At 37.3% G+C, this 25,094-nt stretch overlaps 1 protein-coding gene and 1 non-coding gene across 3 annotated transcripts in view; both read left to right on the top strand.

Moving 5' to 3' along the window:
* POLE2 (DNA polymerase epsilon 2, accessory subunit) overlaps nucleotides 1–24,881 on the top strand; it is a 32,237-nt gene extending 7,356 nt beyond the window's left edge. The window contains exons 4-19 of one of the 2 annotated variants that reach the window (XM_026000747.2): nucleotides 1,088–1,165; nucleotides 1,314–1,407; nucleotides 4,382–4,456; nucleotides 8,088–8,171; nucleotides 8,783–8,839; nucleotides 9,261–9,309; nucleotides 10,121–10,193; nucleotides 12,880–13,052; nucleotides 13,958–14,047; nucleotides 14,218–14,272; nucleotides 15,032–15,091; nucleotides 15,179–15,256; nucleotides 16,909–17,017; nucleotides 18,269–18,445; nucleotides 20,735–20,802; nucleotides 24,758–24,881. In XM_026000747.2, the coding sequence (XP_025856532.2) occupies nucleotides 1,088–1,165; nucleotides 1,314–1,407; nucleotides 4,382–4,456; nucleotides 8,088–8,171; nucleotides 8,783–8,839; nucleotides 9,261–9,309; nucleotides 10,121–10,193; nucleotides 12,880–13,052; nucleotides 13,958–14,047; nucleotides 14,218–14,272; nucleotides 15,032–15,091; nucleotides 15,179–15,256; nucleotides 16,909–17,017; nucleotides 18,269–18,445; nucleotides 20,735–20,802; nucleotides 24,758–24,776 (1,339 nt within the window). In that variant the 3' untranslated portion in view covers nucleotides 24,777–24,881. The remainder of the gene's footprint in view (nucleotides 1–1,087; nucleotides 1,166–1,313; nucleotides 1,408–4,381; nucleotides 4,457–8,087; nucleotides 8,172–8,782; nucleotides 8,840–9,260; nucleotides 9,310–10,120; nucleotides 10,194–12,879; nucleotides 13,053–13,957; nucleotides 14,048–14,217; nucleotides 14,273–15,031; nucleotides 15,092–15,178; nucleotides 15,257–16,908; nucleotides 17,018–18,268; nucleotides 18,446–20,734; nucleotides 20,803–24,757) is intronic. The other variant, XM_072761493.1, reaches the window with a different exon arrangement.
* LOC112921483 (U1 spliceosomal RNA) lies at nucleotides 21,331–21,496 on the top strand. The gene has a single exon (XR_003235244.1). It is a non-coding gene; the product is annotated as a U1 spliceosomal RNA (small nuclear RNA).
* Nucleotides 24,882–25,094: the final 213 nt, after the last annotated feature.

The following is a 25,094-nucleotide window of genomic DNA, read 5'->3' as shown; positions in this document are numbered from 1 at the left end:
CATTGCCATGTGATAGCTGCTGAGTAAATAGGAAAATTGAAGAATTTTAATTTTAACTTTGCAAACACACTATTTAAGGTACTAGGGTACAATGACATATCCCTAAAGCCATCAATAGAAATTCAAAATGATTGTATGGAAGTATAAGGATAATAATCATAAAGTAGGGATTAATGTTAACTATTTCTTTCTATGCCACAGTTAGCCAATGCAGAGGTCCAGGGAGACTGAATGGTAAACAGTCTTTGCAACTTCAGTTGTCAGAAAATTATTATATTATGGCATAAGAGAGGCTTTCATTTTTATAGATGAAGAAGTGGCATGACAAGTCCAATAACCTGTCAAGATTTTTCCACTAGAAAATGGTGGAACCGTACTTGGAATCCAGGTTTTCTTCAAATCCACTGGTTCTCTGCTAGTCTATAATAGGTGCTACCATAAGGGTAGCAAGAACATTTTTTACCATATTCAATTTGGGAGATAAACAGATAAAATTTTAGAGAAGATTTTCTAGCTTGCAATATTTATGCAATAGTGCTATAAATTTTTTAAAAACTTCATTCAAACATGAATATGTTATTAATAGTGTTTAAAAGTAAATTATTTTGTTGAATTTCTTCCTCTAACACTGTAAGTATCAAGAATATGGCCAGTATTTTGGGAGTTCTTTTTCTATTTTATACCTGGTTCCTGGGACACTTTCGTATAATATTTTGGATTAAAAAATTGTTGGAAATGAATCATATTCTTTAATAATATTACAGCTCATAAAAGTAGTACCCATGGGAAGAGATTTCTTTCAGGATATAATTTTTTATACATATATATTCTTTTTCAACAGATGACATTCTTAATTAGAAGTTAACTTGATGATGATGATGATGATTTTTGTTTGACAGTACTGGCAATGCTTTCTTGTCTCTGAGAGGAAAATTTTACCCCCAGATTAAGACACTCTAAGAAATTATGTATATGGCCTGTGGAAAGTACATTTATATACTATAAAATTATAATACAAATTTTTGTGCTCACCTAAAATTCTTATGTTTCAGTAAATCAGGTCTGTGTTTTGTGGGCTGTTTTTCAGAGAACATATTTTCAATATCATAGGAGCATTTGATATTCCACGCTTTGTGTACAGTTCAGAAAGAAAAAAATTTCTTCCGTAAGTATACCATCTATTGATTTTAAGCTAATTTCAGATGTACATTTCTTTCAGAAGGCATATAGCCATGATTCATTTTTGGCCTACCTTTATGTATTGAGATAGTTATAAATAGGCATTCCTTTTTTTTTTTTTTTTTTTTTTTTAGTCTATTAATGACCAACCACCCTGCACCAAATTTATTTGGAACAGCAAGGGATAAAGCGGAGCTGTTTCTTGAACGATATACCATTTTACACCAGGTAAGCTGAGCGGGGAGAACGGAATGAGACTGTTTAAACTTAGATGAGACTCAGGGTTAATTAAAGGATGGGATTTTCTAGTCCAGTTTTTGTCATTCAGTAGACTCTCATTGGGCTGTCTATGTTTGAGACCATATGGAGGGAAACAGAAATGAAAACAACTGTAATGATAAAAATAGCAGCTAACATTTATTACCTGCTTTGAGTATACTGAGTACTCTGTTTAGCATGTATGGACATTAGTTACCTCATTTAATCATTAAAATATCAGTGTATGTATAAATGCTATTATCCTCACTTTTTCCATCATTTAAAAAAATTATTTATTTGAGAGAGAGCGAGAGCAAGCACAAACTGGGGTGGGTGGATAGAGTGAGAGGAAGAAGCAGGGCTTGATTCCAGGACCCTGAGATCATAACCTGAGCTGAAGGTAGATGCTTAACTGACTGAGCCACCCAGATGCTCCACTACTATCCTCATTTTACAGATGAGGAACTGAGACCTAGATAAGTTTAGGAACTTGACCAAAGATCACATACTGTAAGTGTACACAGGATTTGAATCCAGTGTCTGACTTGAGCCCAGCCTTTGCCTACTATACTAAACTGGCTTCTGGCAGCTTACAGTCTTTGAAGTTAAGGACATTTGCACAAACAAAATATAAAGTAGAATTTTATATGTACTGTAAAAGAGATACAAACAATGTATTCATTGGGAAAATTGGGAAAGCCTTGAGATGGGCCTTACTTGATTTGATCCTGTGGAAATGGGGAAAAGGTGGGGGTAACAGTGTTGAACAAAGACACAGCCAAGGGAAAGAATGAACTCTGGAGGAAATGATGAGCAGTTGGTTCATTTTGTGTGTAGAGGAAGGCTCATAAGAAGGAATGGCAAGGGATGGGTTTGGAAAGGCAAGTGGGAGCCAGATCATGGGAGCCTTGGATGATATTCTTGGTAGTTGTGATTCTAGTTTCTTGGTATAAGGAGCCTTAGAATACCAGGGAGCTTCAATCACAGCTGGATTTTGTGAGCACTTCTCTACCAGCAGATTTGGGGAAGAGTTATGAATGTGAGAGAACACTTAAAGGGAGTCTAGTGTTAGTCCTGACAGAAGTGACAGCTGAGGGAGAAGGAAGTGGCAAGGGTTATAGATGGGACCACACTGGAGCAGTGGGAGCCATCATTCATGGTGACTGAGTGGATATGAAGGAGATGGGAGAGCATGAAGACTAATGGATGATTATGGTTTTGAGTCTGAGTGAGGAGGACAGTAGAATAATATGTTAACAAAAAGGAAATGTTTGGGCAGCCCTGGTGGCTCAGTGGTTTAGCGCCGCCTTCAGCCCAGGGTGTGATCACAGAGACCCAGGATCGAGTCCCACTTTGGGCTCCCTGCATGGAGCCTGCTTCTCCCTTTGCCTGTGTCTCTGCCTCTCTCTCTCTGTGTGTCTCTCATTAATAAATAAATAAAAATCTTTTTAAAAAATCTGTTTATTTGAGAGAGAGAGAGAGAACATGGAGGGAGGAGCAGGAGGAGGGAGACAAGCAGACTCTGTGCTGAAGGCAGAGTCTGACTTAGGGCTCCATCTCACAACTCTGAGCTGAAATCAAGAGTCACACGTGCTCAATGGACTGAACCACCTAGGTGCCCCTTAAAAATAAATTACATTTTAAAGTCTATTATATTATTTTGGGTGTGTCACTTAACCCTTCTGAGCCTCATTTTTTAATTTTTTTTGCCTCATTTATTCTTATCTGAGAAATAAAAGGGTTGAATTTTAGTCCATTCACATTTTTATTGCAATTATCTCCCTGAAAGCAGATCTGATTTTATTATTATTCTACTTCAATATCTGCTTTCCATTGCCTAGAAGATAAATTTCCTGGCTTGGCATACAAAGTCTATATTGTCAGGGCTCTTTTACTGGAGATTACAGAAATTCAGACTGACTAAAACAGAGACCTTTATTGGTTTGTGGAAAGGTCTAGGAGTCCACCAGTTTCAAGCATGGCTGGTTCCAGGATATCACAAGTCATGAGGCTTCTTCCTCTTTCCATCTCCTAGCAATTTTTAAAAATTGATTTTACTTTCAAATAAGTTCTCTTTATGAGATGACAGAGGCCCCTGTAGCCTCAGCAGCACCTGGAAAGAGAATTCCACTCTTTCAGTGCTCCTAGCAATAGCCTCTTAGCAGCTCTTAGCTTGGGGCACTTGCTCAACCCTGAACCATTCACTGGTTAAGGGTGGAATACTTTGATTCACTTGGCCTTAGTGGTCTTTTATAGAAGGGGGAAAGGACAACAGCCCTGCCTAAACTACAGACTACAGTGAGATGAGGGAGATGGTTCCTCAAACAGAGGCTCCAGCTAATCTCTTACTTTGTATAACATTCTGCTTGGTACACCTCATGAGCCAACTAATACTAAACTTCCCATCACTTCCCAAATACTCTTTTACTCTCATAACTCTCTTGTGACACATCCCTCCTTCTCCCTGAAAAGTCTTGTCTCAGTCTCTTTTGGTTTCTTACTAGCAAAGTCTTATTTATTGTGTTTAGGATCTCATTAAATACCCCCTTATCTCTGGGGTGCTTTGTTGTTTGGTGGCCCTTGACTTATGTCTCTCATAAACCCCTGTGCTCTGAGGATGATACTTGGTTTGTAGTCTTCGTATCCTCAACCGAGACTGCACTGCTGTCAGCTACACCAGAGCTTTCTCTTTAAAAAAATTCTTTTAAATATTTTTTTTATTTTCAGAATTACATTTTTGCCTAGAATTTATATATTTGTATATTAAGATATGTCGGCTTTCAAATTTGTTGAGAATAGGCAATAGTAACATTAGTTTAAAGGTGTTTTGTCAGAGTACTTTAATGAATTTTTAAATTTTATTGTAATGAATTTTAGTTTAAGATGTCTGATTCAGTAATTCATGTGACCCTTTCTTTTTTTTTTTTTTTTTTTTTTTTTATAGAGGACCCACAGACATGAATTATTTACTCCTCCAGTGATAGGTTCTCACCCTGATGAAACCGGAAGCAAATTCCAGGTTAGAACATAGGTTAATGTTAATGTTAATAACTAGGTTAAGTTATTTAGGGGGTGTAAGAATACAAGTTAAATATTTATTGCTTAATTCTAATTTATTGAAATTTAAGTGAAAATGAATCACTGAAAGCTGTTTAACTGGCTAATTGATCTGTTCATGCTCCCTGTTGAGTTGATGCCCTGCGTCCTGGGTCCTGTAAATCTCTAAAAGAGATTGCATCTGGGATTCCTGGGTGGCTCAGTGGTTTGGTGCCTGCCTTGGGCCCAGGGTGTGATCCTGGAGACCTGGGATTGAGTCCCACATTGGGTTCCTTGCATGGAGCCTGCTTCTCCCTCTGCCTCTCTCTTTGTGTCTCTCATGAATAAATAAAATCTTTTTTTAAAAAAAGAGAGATTCCATCTTTGGGACAGGCCCTGAGACTATGGTAGCCCCCTGACAGTTTCTGGCCATCAACACAGATCTCTAGTCCTCTTGGTCTATTTGCTGGGTATGACATTGGCTTTCTGATCAGCTATCATAAAGGTGGTGTCCTCCCCTCGCTCACACTCCAAAATCCTAGTCCTTGTTCCAGGCCTCCTCTAGTGACCACCACACACTTACTCAGCTAAAGTGTGCTCTGTCCACTGAAGTAAAAAGTTACTGAGGCACTAAGGAAAACATTTACAGGATAAATGAGACAGCACAGACAGGCCACAGGGTTGTTGAGGCCTGGAGAAGAGGTGAGAAGGAGAATGTTTTCTGTCACCTGTACTCCTTCCACTTTTATACTCTTATACCCTTTGTTCACTTTTGTTCATGCAGTGCACCTAGTCACTGTCAGCTCGTCTGTGGCTTTGTTCTTCTCAGCATACACAGCCCCACTGGGGCACGTCTTCTGCTACTTCTAGACCCTGCCATTTCTCTGAGGTTCCATACAGGTTCAGAAGAGGCCTAGCCTCTTGTAAGGTTACATTCTCTGCTGCAGAAGATGAGAAGTCATGATGATGAGTAGTCTGGTAAATACTAAAACAGTAACACTGTTGGGTGGTAGCACCATAATGAGAAAACATTTATAGTTTCTGCTTTTAATTCTTATGGGAGAAGATTGGCATTCTATTTCCCGACCAAAGACCATCTATATGTTTTCTTATGTATATTAGGTTTCCTATGGCAACTCAGATGCGCACAGAAGCATTCTTTCTCATGTCTTTTTTTGCCAGACTTTAGTAACTTTAAGACTTAGCTATGTAATTTATGTTCTTTTCAATCTTTCCAACCTGTTTAATTCTGTATTCCTGTTGGTAACTTTACCTATTTAAACTGCTATGTATGGTACCTACATGGTAATTTCTCTTTATTGACTGCAAAAATTGTGTCCTCAGGAATACTTGTTACAGCTTTGTATTCCTGCTTTGCTTACTTATTTAATGTAAATTATTTATTTGTTTAATGTAAATTGCAGTATTTTTCCCAGTCTATAAGTTGTCTTTTTATTCTCTCTTTTTTAAAAGATTTATTTTGGGATGCCTGGGTGGCTCAGCGGTTGAGCGTCTGCCTTTGGCTCAGGGCATGATCCTGGAGTCCCGGGATCAAGTCCCACATCGGCCTTCCTGCATGGAGCCTACTTCTTCCTCTGCCTGTGTCTCTGTCTCTCTCTGTGCATCTCTCATGAATAAATAGGTAAAGTCTTAAAAAAAAAAAAGGAAAGATTTATTTATTTATTTTAGAGTGAGAGTTGGTGGGGCAGAGGAAGAAAATCCCAAGCAGACTCCATGCTTAGTGTGGAGCCAGATATGGGGCTCGATCCCACAACCCTGAGATGAGGACCTGAGCTGAAACCAAGAGTTGGATGATTAACTGACTACACCATCCAGGCACCCCAGTTGTCCTTTTATTCTCTCAATAAGAAGAGAACCTAAGTCATAATTTTGTTAAAGTCCAACTTAATTTTTTGCTTTTATGGATCATGTTTTTGGTTTTGTTTCTAAGAAATCTGTTTAACCCAGTTTTTAGGGTACAGGTGTTGCATATCTTTTTCTTTTCTTCAGATTTATCCCTGATTATTTCATTTTTAAAAATTATTTTACATGTACATTGTACTACCCCTTTTGATGTTAGGTTCATGTTTTTTAAGAGGAAATCTAATATCAAATGTTAGTGATTGGGATCCCTGGGTGGCGCAGCGGTTTGGCGCCTGCCTTTGACCCAGGGCGCGATCCTGGAGACCCGGGATCGAATCCCACGTCGGGCTCCCGGTGCATGGAGCCTGTTTCTCCCTCTGCCTGTGTCTCTGCCTCTCTCTCTCTCTCTCTGTGACTATCATAAATAAATAAAAATTAAAAAAAATTTTTAAAAAAAATAAAAAAAAAAACAAATGTTAGTGATTACTATGGGTTGATGCAATTATATATGACTTTATTGTTTTATATTAAAAATTTTTATAGTAAACAGGCATTATTTGTAATAAGAAACATAAGATGCTATAGATAAAAGAAGTTTCACTTGGTAATTACTATAAAAATGAAGAATTATATGCCTTTTTATTTAGCAGTTCTGTTTCTGGAATTTGTAGAAATTTGTCCAACAGTTCTACCCATGCAGTGGGCCAAGAGAGGTGCAAGAAATATTAAGCACTGGTTTTACTATCAGAAAACTGGGAGCAACTTAAGTGTCCTTTAATAGGAATTTGGTAAAATAAATTATATATACATATATATATATAATAGGTAATCTCCATTCATTGAAAAGAATGAAGTATATCTATTCATAGTTAAATGGAATGATTTCTAAGACATTAAATTTTAAAAATTAAGTTGTATAATAATACAATAATATGGCTTAATCTTTGCAAATACAACACAAACTGTATGATTATAAATTGTATATGTGTGTATTAACATATACTGACCAAATAAATAAAATTTATATTCTTTTCTGTATTTTAAAGGTAAATGCACTTATCATTATTCAGAATACAGCAGTCACTCTCTGTCCATGGGGAATATGTTCCAAGACCCCCAGTGGATGCCTCAAACCACAGATAGTGCCAAAACCTGTATGTGTCATGTTTTTTCCTACACATACATACCTGCAATAAAGCTTAATTTATAAATTAGTCACAGTAAGAGAGTCACAACAGTTATTAGTAATAAAATAGAACAATTATTTACAATAAAATGTAATAAAAATTATGTGAATGTAGTCTCTGTCAAAATATCTTAATATATTGTGCTCACCCTTCTTATGATGAACTGAGATGATAAAATGCCTCATGATGCGATGAAGTGAGGTGAATGATGTAAACATTATGATATAACTTTAGACTACTGTTGACCTTCTGACGATTCCTCAGGAGGACTGTCTGTTTCTGGGCTGCGGTTGACAGGGTTACTGAAATCATGAAACATGAAACTGTGGATAAGGGGGAACCTGCTGTTATACGGTATGAGACTACAGTCATTGCTAAGAGCCTGAGTTGGTACTTTAGCTTCTTATAGGATAAATTACATTTCCTGAGTTCGATTTGATTTTCTACTATAAAGTAGGTGTAAATACTAAAATTCACACTCAAAATTTACTTATTCATAAAAAGATTAGTTTCTTCAAAAAATGTGTTTTCAGTCTTTAAGAATTTATTTTATCTTATTTTAAGCTTAAAACAATAGAAACCCTCCTGGGCAGTACAGCCAAAATTGGAGATGTGATTGTTCTTGGAATGATAACCCAGTTAAAAGAGGTAAGTTAAACTTAATAAGCTTCAGGTTGTTGTTTTCAGCCTTCAGACTGGTGAAATGGCAGTTACTCTAGCAATCCTGCAGAGGATCCAGGGCCATGTTCTCCAGGGAAGGCTCCTACCTCAATTGGCAAGTAGCCTTTGCCTCTGCATTCAGTTTCCTGAGGAGATGTTGGGAAGGAGTGTTTCATACAGGCCACCAGTCTGCATGGCCTGAAATTAGCCCAGTGGTGTCTGGTTGAACCGAGAGTACTGAGGTTCTGAACCAGCAAGTCTGCAGACCACATCCTTCTCCGTCAGAGACACTGAAGACTCTTGAGGCGGAGGCACCTGGTGAGGCCCTGTGGCAGCCCATGAGCATCTGTCTTGCCATCTCTTCATTTGCAGTGGTCATTCTCTGTGTACCGATAAAGAGTCTCAGTCTCAGTCTTAATCAAGTGATTCATCTGAGGCGACCAGACTAGCAAATGGAAAGGCCTGGACTAGGAATTCCTCGTTTTAAAAAAAAAACACTGTATTATACTATATTCTGTTGTCAGAGTTGTATTTTAATGCTTTCGTTCTAGTATTCATTTTTACACAAATACAGACTGACTTCTTTTCACTTTTTTTAGGGAAAATTTTTTCTGGAAGATCCTACAGGCACAGTACAACTGGATCTTAGTAAAGCTATATCCTTCATTTTTATTTTTTTAAATCTATGTTGCATGAGTTGGGGATATTGATTATCATTCTCAAGTTAACCTATTTGGGTTCCCCTTGTAACTTACATATGATGATGATGATGTAGGAATTAAGACATAATCGTAGCCAGAGACAAAAAAACTTTTAATTCTCCCTTCTTTAGAGAAGCCAAAGAAATCACTGAGGAAGTCTAGAGCATGCTAAGAATGATCTATACTGTCATTATTACTAAGCTACATCTTAGAATCAGACATGGGACATTAAACCTAAAATTTTTTAAGCCGTGATCTCTTCAGTTTCAAGTGTGAAGTCTTTGAATGTATTATTTAGAAGGGCTTTGGGCTTAGAATGTCTGTTGACTTTATCACCACCTCAAGTATAGAAATATTTTCCTCAGCTGCTGTGTACCAGTTCCATAGTGGCTTATACACAGAGTCATGCTTTGTTTTAGCAGAAGGTAAGTTAGTATACTTTTTTCCTGTCCTCATCATTCTACAATAAAACTGTTTTTACATTGGTTAAAATATATGAACTTGACATAATTTGAGAACATTGCTTATAAGAACATACTTTTGACAACATTAAATGGGCCTGGAGTTTCTTTTTAGGGTGAATAAAATATTCTGAAATAAGTGGTGATGGTTGTACAACTTGTGAATATACTAAAACCCACTGAATTACATACTTTAAAGGGTAAAGCGTAATGATATGTGAATTATAGCTTAATAAAGTTGAAAAAAACCCTAGATTTTACATAGGATCATAAAATGAAATATTTTCTAATCTTTGTACTTTATCTCTCCCTGACTCTAACATGCATCATGAAATTGAGAAGTGGAAAGTTTTACTTTGGAATCTATTTCTATTTCATGACTTTTTGTAGATAAAACTGAGATTCTTGGGATCCCTGGGTGGCGCAGTGGTTTAGCGCCTGCCTTTGGCCCAGGGTGCGATCCTGGAGACCCGGGATTGAATCCCACGTCGGGCTCCCGGTGCATGGAGCCTACTTCTCCCTCTGCCTATGTCTCTGCCTCTCTCTCTCTCTCTGTGTGACTATCATAAATAAATAAAAATTTAAAAAAAAATAAAACTGAGATTCTTTTTGGATCTAAAGCTTTTACGTTGGTTGGTGGGACTGGCAGCTTCTGTGTTAGTTGACAGAGGATGAGACAATAATTTAGCTTTCTACTTTGTGTTCCACAGTTTCTTTTCTTTCAAACAAGAAGAATTGGACAAATGAAAGTGATTTGTTAACTTCTCTTTTTCAGGTTGGTTTGAAGATCGGGTGTTTCACGTCAATGCCTTCGGATTTCCGCCCACGGAACCCTCAAGCACTACTAGGTATAAAATGTTTGACTGCAGCTCTATGGGAATCTTGTAATACTGGCATTAATGAATGCAAGATAAGATGTCATATCTTGGTTATTATAAGGCCTCAGGCTTTGTGCACAATACAAAGAGTAATAGTGAGTTAGAAGACTGGTCTGTGTATGCCACTGAAAGCACATTTACCTTGGCTTTTTATGGGAAAGATTGTAGTCTTCCTCTATCAGTTATCTATGATTGGAAGTTCACCTGAGGTAAGAGATAGGAAAATACTTAGAGGAATATAATTTCCATGTTAATTTAAAGCCTTTTTTTTTTTATTTTCTACTAATGATTAAAAGTTATAGGAGGCAGATTATAAAGCTCTTTAATATAAGCAAAAGCATCAACTATTAGAGTTATTCCAAAAGGACCTTTTCTGAGAGGAGAGAGGTTCCTGTCACTCAGTTTTTAGAGCAGAGGCTAAATAATGGTGTAAACGTTGTAGCTGCTGGCTTGTGGGTTAGATATAATCTATAGACCCTTCTTTTTTTCCCCTTGGAAGTATTAAAACACAGTTTGTTCCCAATGTTTAAAAACTAGGAGATTTCTCATAATACAAGTCTAGATTTCTGAGTTCTCTTAAACAACCAGATCTGGCAACAGGGCACCTGAATTCTTACTCACCTGGCTACCACTCTGCTGCAGGGACTGGCTGCTTGGGGCAGGGCAGGGGCATGCACCCTTGCTCCTTACCTACGAGGCCTCTGCTGGTTGCTGCCTAAGGTGGTTGCTGTGTTTGCCATGTCTGGGGGAATGAAGGTTGCCTTCTAATCTTGAGCTTCTATTTATGATGACAGTGACGATTTCAAGAATTTTAAGGATTAAGATTTGAGTTTGAGTGTACCTATATAAACGCAGGGTGGAAAGGCAATGTTTGCTGGCAGGGAGTGACTGGAAGGGCAGCTTCTCTTCCTGTCGGGAGCAGTCCATGGGAAAGTGCTGGTCATGCTCAGGAGAGCACAAGACCTCATCAAGCCAGCTCACTTTTAAGTGAGTGCATTTAGTGCCAGTTTGTGGCTTTTTACAACACAGGTTTTCTTTGGAATTTATTTAAAGAAAGATTGCTGTTGTTTGGGCATTTTATTTTCATATATGCTTCAAAATTACTACTCCGGAATGAGAGGTAAAATCAAGGAAGCTGGCCATGAGTATTACCATTCTGTGTCAGCCTCATGCAGAGCTACCAGATAAGGGGGTTGATAGAAGGCAGAGCAGGAGTAGTGCAAGAAGCTCAGGCACTGGCTCTCCGACACTTGCCCCTGCTAACTGGCCACAGGCAAATCACTTAACACTCCTGAACCTGGTTTTCTCTTTTGTAAAATAAAGAAAATAGAATTAACCAAGATGAGGTTTCTTTTAGGATTTAAGACTATAACCTGAGATGCGTTTATATATGTACATATTTTACTTAGGAACCACATGTATATCCATCCATCCATCCATCCATCCATCCATCCAAGGAGAGAGTTTCTTTTTAAGCATGAATGCACAGATCTGTATCTTTTTTTTTTTTTTTTTAATATTGAAAAGGGACGCATACTTTGCTTGTAACCTCCAAATTTTCACAATCCTGGGATGTAGATTAGTCTCTGTAGACCTCTTTAATCCCTTAGAATAAATTTCTAGAAGTGGAATCGTTCCATTAAATGGTTAGTACATTTTTTGGGCTGTTTTTCTTTTCTAATTTTAGCTTTTATTTATTTATTTTACAGAGAGAGCACACAAGCAGGCAGAGGGGAAGGGAGAAGAAGCAGGCTTTCTGCTGAGTAGGGAGCCCAGTGTGGGGCTTGATCTCAGGACCCTGGGATTATGACCTGAGCCGAAGGCAGATGCTCAACTGCTGAGCCACCGAGGTGTCCCTTTTTTTTAGTTTAAAAGTCTCTTTTATTGGGATCCCTGGGTGGCGCAGCGGTTTAGCGCCTGCCTTTGGCCCAGGGCGCGATCCTGGAGACCCGGGATCGAATCCCACGTCGGGCTCCCGGTGCATGGAGCCTGCTTCTCCCTCCGCCTATGCCTCTGCCTCTCTCTCTCTCTCTGTGACTATCATAAGTAAATAAAAATTAAAAAAAAAAAGTCTCTTTTATTAGATATTGTTTAAATCAAATACCCATTTCTCCAAATTTCAACTACATAGAAAATTGTGATTTTTTTTAAAGATTTATTTATTTATTCATGAGAGAGAGATGCAGAGAGGCAGAAGGAACCTGTTGCAGGATTCGATCTAGTACCCCAGGATCACACCCTCAGCTGAAAGCATACGCTCAACCACTGAGCCACCCACATTCCTGATCCATTTGAATATTTCTTTAGTCATTTTTAAAAGACACAGATATAGCCTGTTAAGTATGTACTATTTTTGTGTTTCTTTTTTTTAGGACACTTAAATAAACTTGTTTGCTTTTTATGTGCTACAAATAGTGTATTTTCATGGTACTATGTACACTGAGGGGAAAATAACCTCATTAGATAGAAAGAAGCTAAATTTGAAAAATTATTAGAAAAATATTTCCAACAAGGGGCACCTGGCTGGCTTGGTCAGTGGAGCATGTGATTCTTGATCTGTAGAGACTACTTAAACATAAAATCTTTAAGAAAAGAAAAGAGAAAGAAAAACATCTCCAATTAGGATAGAAACTAATATTATGTCATAATTATCTAGGGCATACTATGGAAATGTGAACTTTTTTGGAGGGCCTTCTAATACATCTGTGAAGACTTCTGCAAAACTAAAACAACTAGAAGAGGAGAATAAAGATGCTATGTTTGTGTTTATATCTGATGTTTGGTTAGACCAAGGAGAAGTGTTGAGAAAACTTCACACCATGTTTTCTGGTGGGTGCCATTCTTTTCTACCCTTTTGAACTCAGTACAAGGGATCAGGTCTTAAAACTAAATTGTTAAAAAATGTATCATTTTGAGTAGTCCCTTTTCTTTCTTTTTCTTTTTCTTTCTTTTTTTTTTGTTTTTTTTGAGTATTCTATTTTCTTGTAAATGTTTTTTTAGCAGTGAAATATTTTAAATGAGTCCATCTTAAAGACTTAAATTTTTACATTTGAAAAATGACTCTGTGTGTATATCTGTGTGTGTGTGTGTATATATTCATAAGGAATAAGAATTAATCCTAAGTAGAGTATAAGAATAGATAAGATCTTGGGTTTTGGAGTCTGAAATTGCAGCCTGAGACCTTGGGCAGGTTACTTAATCTCTCAGTTTATTGGGATTTTATGAAAATCAAGCCATTGAAGGGCCTAGTTTATAATAAATGCTCAATGAATGGGGAGCATTGCTACTATTATTTAAAAATAATAGTTATTAAATGAGTTGTTATTAAACTCATAGTAAGTTTTTTAAACTCATAGTAAGTTTTTATTATTAAAAATTCATGGTTAGGCTCAGTTGGTGGAGCATGCAACTCTTAATCTCAGGGTCCTGAGTTCAAGCTCCATATTGGACCTAGGACTTACTTAAAAAACCCTCATAGTTAAAGGGTTTTTTTCTTTTTTCTTTTTTTTTTTTATGATAGTCACAGAGAGAGAGAGGGGGCAGAGACATAGGCAGAGGGAGAAGCAGGCTCCATGCACCGGGAGCCCGACGTGGGATTCAATCCCGGGTCTCCAGGATCGCACCCTGGGCCAAAGGCAGGCGCCAAACCGCTGCGCCACCCAGGGATCCCCAAGGGTTTTTAATCTGATATCTAGACTTAAATGGTGGTATTCATTTTATTCTCTTATTTTTAGGTTATTCACCAGCACCTCCAACCTGCTTTATTATGTGTGGTAATTTTTCATCTGCACCATATGGAAAAAGTCAGATTCAAGCTTTGAAAGGTATTGAAGGTCTATTAAATAACTGTTTTTACATTTATATAAACTAAACTGATAAGAAATGATCTATAATATTTTAATTTCATTCAAAAGATCTGGGTGGTATCCAAATACAATTTGATTTTTGGTTGTATTATATGCAAATTAAATTGCGTATCTCTTTAAAATTTTAGATTCCTTAAAAACTTTGGCAGACATAATATGTGAATATCCAAATATCCACCAAAGGTAATGATTTCTATTGCTATATATATATATTTTTTTTAAGATTTTATTTATTTATTTAACAGAGAGAAAGAGCATAAGAAGGGGGAGTGGCAGGGAGAGGGAGAAGCAGGAGAGCTCCATCCCAGGACCCTGGGATCATGACCTGAGCCAAAGGCAGACGCTTAACTAACTGAGCCACTGAGGTGCCCCAACTACTGCTATATTTTTAACAGTTTTTTTGAATAAAAAATAAGTTGTAAGTTTAGTATCCATGATTATTAATAAATAAATGGAAAAAATTTTGAGAAAATTAGTATGCTAAGAGATAAAATTATCCTCACATCATGATAATGTATGTTACACTGTACTAGAGATTTATGGTGAAAATATTAAAAGGAAGAGCAATACTTTCAACTATATTTTGAATTTTTGGTGACATTACTCTAAGTATCTAGAGCTGTACTTTGCAACATGATACTCACTGGCCATCTGTGTCTCTTTAAATTTAAAGTTAAATTGTTTAAAGTTAAATATAATTTAAAATTCACTCACACTAGTTCAAGCACCCAGTAATTGAACAGTGCAGATACAGACATTTTCATCACTGTAGAACGGGCTGTTGGACTATATTAATTTGGAGATTTGTAGTAATTAATTTATTAAAATGCATGAAATTTAAAATAATATTTAAAATTCACTAAAGGCAGTAACTTGCTTTTAATCTATTGGATAGTGTTGCAATAATTTTTTTTTAATGAATTATGTTAAATTTTGTTACAGTAGTCGTTTTGTATTTATACCTGGACCAGAGGATCCTGGATTTGGTTCCATCTTACCAAGGTAAATTTTGTTTAGATTTTTCTAACAGTAAAAAAAATTTTATATGATTCAAAAATATATTCTGTACTACATAAATTGTTTTTTTAGGCCACCACTTGCTGAAAGCATCACTAATGAATTCAGACAAAGAGTACCATTTTCAGTTTTTACTACTAATCCTTGCAGGTAATATTACCATTTTTGTATTACACTTTTTTCCCTTTTATTTCAAAATTAACTTGATTCTGAAGCTGTATATGAACTTTGATGATTGTGAGATAAATATAAAGAGAAAATTTCTATTTTAGGTTTCTTAAAACTTTACAAATATTTTAACACTATTTAATTCACTAATAATGAATTGAGAAGCTGAAAACCAGGTGGAGATTTAAAAATTGAGAATCATTATGCATCCTTTAAGAAAAGTTGCAATGGAAAAATGAAAAGATGATGCATTTACTGCATGTGCTGCTCACTGTCATCATAGGCTGTACACTAGTCCTTGGTTCTCCTCTCTTTTGTGCCCATATTCACTCCTTGGTGACCTATCCATTCCCAAGGCTTTCAGTACCATCTGTGTATTGCCTGTCAGCTCCCAACCTGTTCTGTACCTTTCCTTGTCAGAGTTCATGCCACCTTTATCCTTCCAGTCACTTAGATCAAAAACTTTTGGGTTTCTCTCACATGTTGTTTTTCAGGAAATCCTTCAAAAATTTGAAGGAAGGCTTCAAAATATATGCAGAATCTGGCTGCCTTTCACAATCTCTCCTCTGTGACCCTCTATCATCTTCTCTTGCTGGGATTACTGTAACAGCCTCCTAGATGGTCTCAAGCTTCTACCCCTGCCCTCCTTCTGTAGTCTGGTCTTTTTTTTTTTTTTAAGATTTTATTTATTCATGAGAGACACACACACACACAGAGAGGCAGAGACACAGGCAGAGGGAGAAGCAGGCTCCACACAGGGAGCCCAACGTGGGACTCGATCCTAGGTCTCCAGGATCAGGCCTTGGGCTGAAGGCAGCGCTAAACCGCTGAGCCACCCGAGCTGCCCTGTAGTCTGGTCTTAATGATGTGTCAGAGCGATCCTTTGACACAAAGGCATATCACATCCTTCTTACTGATTCTGAAAGATGAGATCCCCTTTGTGCCATTCAGTAACAGCGCACAGCCTTACAGTGGTAGTCAGGGCCCTGGACGATCTAGCCTTCTATTCCCTGTCTGATCTTTCTTTCTCATTCATTCCAGTCACTGCAGTCTCTTTTCTGTTCCTCAAACATGCCAGACATGCTCCATCTTGGGGCCTCTGCAGTACCTGTCCTCTCTGCCTGCATGGTGTTCTTCCTCTGCATATCTGCTTGACTAACTCTCTTACCTCCTTCAAGTCTGTGCTCAAGGCAGACTCCATTATCAGCTCTACCTGTTTTGATTACTCTATTTAATATTCTAGCCTTCTGGCCCTTCTCTTCTCACAAATGATCCCTAATAGCCTGTTTTTCTTTTCCCCATACACCTAACCATCTCCCAGTCTGCTTACATAGTTATTGTGTTTATTGTTTACTTTCTCTGACTGCCCTACCCTATCCTTAGAATATGAACTGCATGAGGAGTGGGGTGTTTTTGTTTTGTTCATTCATCCGTAGAACAGTGCCAGACACATATGGGGAACTCAAGAAATTACTGTCAAATGAATGGATTAGTAGATAGACTCTAGCTGCATTTTTGTTGTGGTAAACAATGGGAAGTGGGAATGGCTTTGTATTATAAAACATTTTAACCTTTTAAACTATCTCTTATTTTTTTCCTGAGGAAGTCAAATTCAGCTACTGTTTTCATTTCAGAATTCAGTATTGCACACAAGAAATTATTGTCTTTCGTGAGGACTTAGTGAATAAAATGTGCAGAAACTGTGTCCGCTTTCCTAGTAGCAATTTGGATATTCCTAATCATGTAAGTTAAGAGTCTTCCTCATTAAACTATCTTAAGTGTTGCATTATATAAAAATGTTTTAAGCCACTTGATAATTTGCCCTTTTATATTTATTTATGGTTCAAAATAACTTGAACATATTTTTGTCAGTAAGTTAATTTTTGTTAGTGTTTCTCAACTTTCTCACTGAAGTATCCCCAATTGGACAGGGGAAAACCTAGAATGAACAGGAAATTTCTTTGAAGCTTCCTGTTTTGCTTTTAAAACTCATAAATCTGGATCCCTGGGTGGCGCAGCGGTTTGGCGCCTGCCTTTGGCCCAGGGTGCGATCCTGGAGACCTGGGATCGAGTCCCACATCGGGCTCCCGGTGCATGGAGCCTGCTTCTCCCTCTGCCTGTGTCTCTGCCTCTCTCTCTCTCTCTCTCTCTCTCTGACTATCATAAAATATAAATAAATAAATAAAATCTTAAAAAAAACCCTCATAAATCTTATATTATACTTCGAAATATATATTTATTTTAAAAAATATTTATGTTCCTAACATTCATTATTTTATATGATATGTCCACATTAGGAGGATGTGTAGTCTTTATCTTGTAGCTTCAAGGTTCCCTGATATAAACCTATCAATCCCTGGCTGTATGTACCTTCATGTACCACCTTGGGAAATGTGGAAGTAGATCATACAGAGCATTTTTAGTATTTTTAATATTTAAAGTTTATGTAGGCTACATATCTATTTTTGGCATTACTCAAGCTATGGAATTATTTTTAGGTGAACAGAATTAGTAACTGAGTTTATTATACAGCTGTAAGTACAGTTGTTCCAATATGACCATTTAGGGGAGTAGCTTTATGATATATGATACTAAATGAAAACTTACAGATTTTCCTTAAAGTACAGGATGGTTCATTTTATTGCTTTTTTTTTTTAAATAGATTGTATTTATTTATTTGAGAGAAAGAGAGTGAGCAGTGGGGAGGGCAGAGGGAGAAGCAGCAGCAGACAGGGAGCCTGACGAGGGGCTTGATCCCAAGACCCTGAGATCATGTCCTGAGCCGAAGGCAGACACTTAACCAACTGAGCCATCCAGGCGCCCCTTATTTCATTTCATATCAGTGTTTCCCAAAGCTCTGTGATTCAAAGTCCTCCTAACTGTTTCTTAAATTTTCTGAATCCTTTTGGCACTTGATATTTCATTTAAATGATTTGTTAGCAATTTTAATTTTTACAAATAAACTGAAGGTTGTTTTCTATCATTCTTTTGTAGTTTGTAAAGACTATCTTATCCCAAGGACACCTGACTCCTCTACCCCTTTATGTCAGCCCGGTGTACTGGGCATATGACTATGCTTTGAGAGTGTACCCGGTGCCTGATCTCCTTGTCATCGCAGACAAATACGATCCTTTCACTCTGACCAATACAGAATGCCTCTGCATAAACCCTGTAAGAATATAGTTTATATATTATATAGTCATAGTTTGTCAAGATTAGAGTGTTATTTCTTTAAATTTAATATATATATATATATATATTTAGTAAAATTACTGTTGTATAAAAATATACTATTTGATAAAACATTGAATCAATTTGGTACACACAGTTCTTCAACTTTCAAGATAGCATGTGACTGTAAAGTAATGTGACTTAAAAAAAAAATACACCAAAGCTCATAAATCCAAATAAGTATTTTCCCCTTTAAAGTAACTGCCTTGGGATTCCTTTCTGGGAATTGCTTTCAGAATTTCTATTTCATTCTCTTTAAATATATTAATGTCCTTTGTGGAATGATTTTGAGTTTTGGAAATTCATACAAGTTCTAGAAATCTAAACCCAATGAGTGTGGAAGTTCTTACCAGGACACAATTTCTTAAACAGAAGTATGATTGCTTTTTCAAGTTTAGGAAATATTACTGCATAAACACTGTTGATGTGAAACAAAATATCTTCATTAGTGATTTTTAATCTATGCTTCCTTGATTCTTGTGTATTTTAGACCTTAATACTGTTTTTGTTTCATCTAGGTCATTTCTAGAAACATCATGACTTACTACTGGTTACTGCTTTCCTCAGATACTCATTTATTTTGTTGAACTCCCTCTAAGACAGGGTTTTTCAACAGTGGAACTATTTACATTTTTAACCAAATAATTTTTTGTCATGGTGCACTATCCTGTGCATTGTAGGGTGTTTTGCAGCATCTTTGGCTACCCACTAGATTCCAGTAGCAGCCCCCAGTTGTAACAATCAAAAATGTCTTAGGATATTTGCTGAATGTCCCCTGGGGGACAAAATTTTCTGTGGTTGAGAACTGCTCAAAGGATGAGCACAGTCATTGGATTTGGTTTCACGGTTTGAAATGTGTCGCCTGATTTCTTTAGAATCTTTATTCACTTTCCAATATTCTTTCACAATAAGGCCATTTCTTTATTTAAAAATTTTTTTTAAAGATTTATTTATTTATTTATGATAGAGAGAGAGAGAGAGAGAGAGAGAGGCAGAGACACAGGAGGAGGGAGAAGCAGGCTCCATGCCGGGAGCCGAATGTGGGACTCGATCCTGGGACTCCAGGATCGCGCCCTGGTCCAAAGGCAGGTGCTAAACCGCTGAGCCACCCAGGGATCCCATTTATTTAAAATTTTTAAAAAAGATTTTATTTATTTACTCATGAGAGACAGAGGGAGAGGCAGAGACATAGGCAGAGATAGAAGCAGGGATGTGGGACTCGATCTCAGGACTCCAGGATCACGCCCTGAGCCAAAGGCAGGCGCTGAACTGCTGAGTCACCCAGGCATCCCTCTTTATTTAAACTTAACTCTTTGGGCGTTTCATAGTTAATGCTTTTTTTGATAACATCTTATTTCTGAATTTTTCTACTTTTTTGTGGGCTAGTAAAGCACCGCCTCCTACACCATCATCATATCTTTTTATACTTTATTTATACCTTTTGGGCAAGCCCAAAACTTGCTTTTCACATTGTTTCATCCCTTCATTTTTTTTTTTTTTAAGATTTATTTATTTGAAAGAGAGGAAGAGAGAGAACATTATGAGGGGAAGAGGCAGAGGGAGAGAATCTTCAAGCAGATTCCCCACTGAGCATGAAGCTTGATGTAGGGTCCAATTCCCCATGAGATCACTGCCCAGTCCAAAATCAAGAGTCTGATGCCCAGCTGACTGAGCCACCCAGGCACCCCTCTTCATCTCATCTTGTTACTTACACTAATGAATGCCTGCAATGGGCCAGACGTTGAATTTGTGCCAGGGATACAGAGACTGAAAGGAAAAGACTGTCTCTGCCCTAGAGTTTAGTAGTAGACCGACCACTGCATGGCTACTGCTCAGTTGCTTTGGGGGCACCTCAGAGGGCCATCAACATAGCTTTTCACTGGAGAGAGGGGAAGGAAATCTTTCTTGAACATGATGTTCAAGTGTCTTACGTGCATAAGTAGCATTGCACAGTACTGTTTATTCATACACTGAGTAGAGCTACTCTTAAGCATTTCCAGTTAGATCTGTTGGTGTGACTGTCTAGTCAACTTGAAAGACTTTTGCTTCAAGTGGAGACACTTTATAGTAACACTTTCTCTCTATAAAGATGAGGGAAAAAAATCCGTCTCATTATAGTCACACCTTATACATTTATTTTTAAGTCATGACCAAGGAATTTGATCTTAAAAATAGGAATTTTAAAAATAAACGTTGAGTATTCACTGACAGGTATTTTTTTCCCCAAAGGGCTCTTTTCCAAGAAGTGGATTTTCATTCAAAGTTTTTTATCCGTCCAACAAGACAGTAGAAGATAGGTAAGTGTACCCCCAGAAACAGCAAGGAGGAGCTGTCTTTTGGTGTTGTATGGCTGAAAATCAGGTGCCCTGTAGGTTTGTTGAGGTTTTTAAAAATGTCAGTAGCGGTCCATTGGAAATGATCTAGGCTGAACTTCTGGTCATGCTGTGGGATATAGAATTGTATGTACTTGATGGCACATTTGTGATAAAAAAAGATTAAGAACTGTTTTCTGAGGGTTATCTCAGACCAGCCATGGAAGTGGGCTAGTTCTTTTATAGGCTGACTCCTGATAACATTGTTATTCTGAGAGGTCAGCCCCACCTTCCATGTATTTGATTCTCAAAAGATAGGCAGTCTGCCTTAAATTGGTAGCAAAGAAGTGTGTGCAGGCAGGGCAGGGTGTTAGTGTACTGATGATGGGGGGGGTTGGGGTGTTATCTTGGGAAAAAAGAATAATTACCTGGGGATTAGCAGTTTTCAAAGGGTGATCTATAGACCATCCTCATTAGAATTCTCTAGGATACTAGTTAAAAATGTTAAGTTTCTCACTTACCCTGGCAGGGGAGATACCATGGTCGCGAAAGTGGGTTTTCCCAGAGCAAGGCTTATCCATTGCACTCCATACATGCTGACCCCTGCGATTCCCCCAAATGTGGGAAATCTAGCTGCATAATTTATGGTAGTGAGGGTCTGTGTTTGTGCTCTCCCCTGGGGTGGGAGTAATATTAATTCCAGGATCTCATTCCGGACATATCAGATGACTCTCTAGTTAGGTGTAGGGCCCAGGAATATGCATTATTGACACTATTTCTCTTGGATTCAGGCATCCTAACATGATTTCTTAATTATATTTTGAAAAAGCTCCCACCTTCAGATAAGAACAAGTGGCAAAATAAATGCCTTCCAGGTTCTTGTCAGAGAATTAATCTTGAACACACAGCCCAGTGGTCTTTATTTTTTGGTAATTAACATACTCATTCAAATAAAAATGAATGCAAGTACATGACGAAAATTTCAAATAATGCTTAAAGTATAAAATTGAGAAGGAAAAATACATTTGCTTCCTAACCCTGAAACCATGAATAACAGTTTCTTTGATTTATTTAAAAGAGAAGAGAGAAAGTACGCCTGCATGCAGTGGGAGGGGCAGAGGGAAGGAGAGGGAGAACCCTCAGGCAGATTGCTGGCTGAGCCTGGAGCTGGACTCGGAGCTCAATCCCAGAATCCTGAGATCACAACCTGAACCGAAAACACTTAACTGCCTGAGTCACCCAGGCGCCCTTAGATAGTTCTTGAAGAAACAATTACGCATTGTTCTTGCTGCTCAATACTCATGGAGTATTTTAAGTCCATTTACTTTATGATACGGTAAATTTTCATCTTGGATTCACTCATTTGACATATATTTGATTCTTACTATACTCTATACTTACTGCTTAGTTTTTGGAATAAATATAACCAGACCAGAACCTCATTAAGGTTGCGGATATTCTAGTCCTTTCTATAAGCCCCAAAAGTGTTGGACTATACCTAGCCCACACTGAATCCTATAAAACCAAAATTGATTTGGAATGTCCTTAGGTAAGAGCAAGCACTCATCTCGTTTCACAGCTCCCTGTTGTCACCTGGATGCCCCTGACGGTGTTTGATTTTGTGACCCCAGGATTACTGAGGGCTGTTTGCCTGGAACATATTTTAACCACCTTTAGAATGACTTACTAAACTGCAATTTGATATGAAACTTACTCTGCTAGGAAAACCAATACTGGGAACTTTTAGCAGGTCTCAGGACAAGAGGATTCTGTATCTATCCCAAGCAACTCTTTATCTTTAGGGAGACTGTGAATCCTCTAATAAACTCCCTTTGCTCTAGCTGCTAGGAAGCACAACTAAATGTGCCTCCCACTTCTGTAGCTGCAGAGGAATTACTAGCATAAATGTTGGATACATCCCTGGCTTCATCTTTATTTTCTGAACTATATTTTCCCATTACTTGAATTTCCTCACTTTTATCTTTATTACATCTGTCTCTGCAAATCATTTTATATTCTTTTTTAAAAATGAGCTGGGGGGATCCCTGGGTGGCGCAGCGGTTTGGCGCCTGCCTTTGGCCCAGGGCGCGATCCTGGAGACCCGGGATCGAATCCCACATCGGGCTCCCGGTGCATGGAGCCTGCTTCTCCCTCTGCCTATGTCTCTGCCTCTTTCTCTCTCTCTGTGACTATCATAAATAAATAAAGATTTAAAAAAATGTTTTAAAAAAAAATAAAATAAAAAATAAAAAATGAGCTGGGATACGGGGTGCCTGGGTGGCTCTGTAGGTTGAGTGTCTGTCTTCAGCTCTGGTTGTGATCCCAGGGTCTTGGGATTGAGCTCTGCATTAGGCTCCCTGCTCAGCAGGGAGCCTGCTTCTACCACTCCCTCTGCAGCTTCCCCTGCTTGTGTTCTCTTACTCTGTCAAATGAAAAAACAAAATCTTTAAAAAACAAAAATAAAATAAAATGAGCTGGGATATAAATAAGTAAACCACAATAGGATATTAACTGATTTATTAATTACGATACACAAGACACTTCAGTTACATTTCGGGTAATATTGCCTGATTCCTATACACAATTGTTTGTGTTCTAAGCACTTTTTACAGAATTTTATGATCGTTCCCAACATTATTAATTAGAAGTCATTTGTGTACCCATCTTCCTTAAAAGCTTCTAGTATAGCCCTTGACCTGAGTTGATGCTCACCATTCATGGAGTTGAAATAGCTGGAATTACAAGAATAGCTGAAATTAAAAGATAAATTCCTTTATCTTGTATAGACTCAGATGCTGAAAAGCCTTCACATGATTTCCAAACTATAATTTAGTAGTGATAATTGAAGGAATCTTTTAGTGCTTGATCAAACAGATTGATGTAAGTTTCTTTTTAAGAGAATAGGAAACAATTTCAAGATTTATTAGAATTGTTTGGTCCTACTGCTGTGTAATTTCTCCAAAGAAGAAGTCTTGTGGTAGACTATTTGTGAAATCACATTGTAGTGTTAATCACAAAAACATAGTCAAAGTGGATAAGCCTAGCCCTGTTTCAGCAGGGACTCTCATAGAGTTGTTTATTTTAAAACATAGTATTGGTGATGTAGTGGAGAAATACCCATTTTCACACATAGTTGGTCAGAATAAAATGTGGTAAAAACCTTTATGGTGGGCAACTTGACAGGATTTCTTAAGACCTAGACTGGATATGCCAGCAATTCCACTTATAGGAATTTATCCTACAAGTAACTTGGGCTTATGCATAAAAGGTACAGGTATTTTTATTGTAGTTTGTATAATAGCAAAACAAACAGTTTAAATGGGTACCTATTTAGGGGTGCCTGGGTTGCACAGTTGGCTGAGCATCTGACTCTTGGTTTGGGCTCAGGTCACGATGATCTCATGGTTATGAGATTGAGCCCTACAGGGGGGAGGGAGCTCTGGGTGGCGTCTCTTGGGACTTGCCCTCTCCCTCTGTCTTCCCATACTCTAAAATAAATAAATCTTTTTAAAAAAATAAGTGGGTACCCATTTAAATGTGTGTACTTACTCAGAACTTTTCGAGTATATTAAATTTCAAAGCTATAAAGGAAAGGATTAGTTTTAAAACTTATAAATATATTTATTATTAATTGAAAAAAAGATATAGAATAGTGTTCATTGTATTCTACCACTTATGTATGTGTTTTTAAATCATATACCGCCGCGCCCCCCCAGTATGTGCTTATAGATGATTAGGTTGTCTTTATAAGGAAAAAATAATTGCTTCCAGGAACAGAAATAGAGTGTGAGACTGGCTTATTTTTCACCCTGTCCCCTTTTGAATTTGGAACAATATGCATGTAATGACTTTATTTTAAAATTAATTAAAACTAAGTACTTAGAAATGTACAATAACTTAGGTTTCCAATAGATTTAATTTTATGAATTTCTATTTTCAGCAAACTTCAAGGTTTTTGAGATTCTTATTAGAGTATCTGAAGAAAGAAAATTCATCAGTTTCTAATTAATTTTATATTTATGTGATTTTGAGAAGTTCCAATAAAAGTATGATAAACTCTAGAATGCTCTTAAAAATGTATTTTATGAAATTTTGGTATTAAGTTATAATAAACATGGTACACTACAAAGTTTTACAGCAAAAATATTTTCTGTATTGTCTTAATAGAAAGTATGCACGAAGGTCTAATTCTGATTATACATTTATGTTTAAAAACTGAAGTTTCATTATTTCTAGATTAGCCATATGTTAATATTCATTTTAAGAAAAATACAAGT

This window comes from Vulpes vulpes, chromosome 6 (assembly GCF_048418805.1).
Source record: "Vulpes vulpes isolate BD-2025 chromosome 6, VulVul3, whole genome shotgun sequence".
NCBI lineage: Eukaryota > Metazoa > Chordata > Mammalia > Carnivora > Canidae > Vulpes > Vulpes vulpes.
The sequence above is the reverse complement of the archived record's forward strand: the minus strand, read 5'-3'. Positions and strand labels throughout refer to the sequence as shown.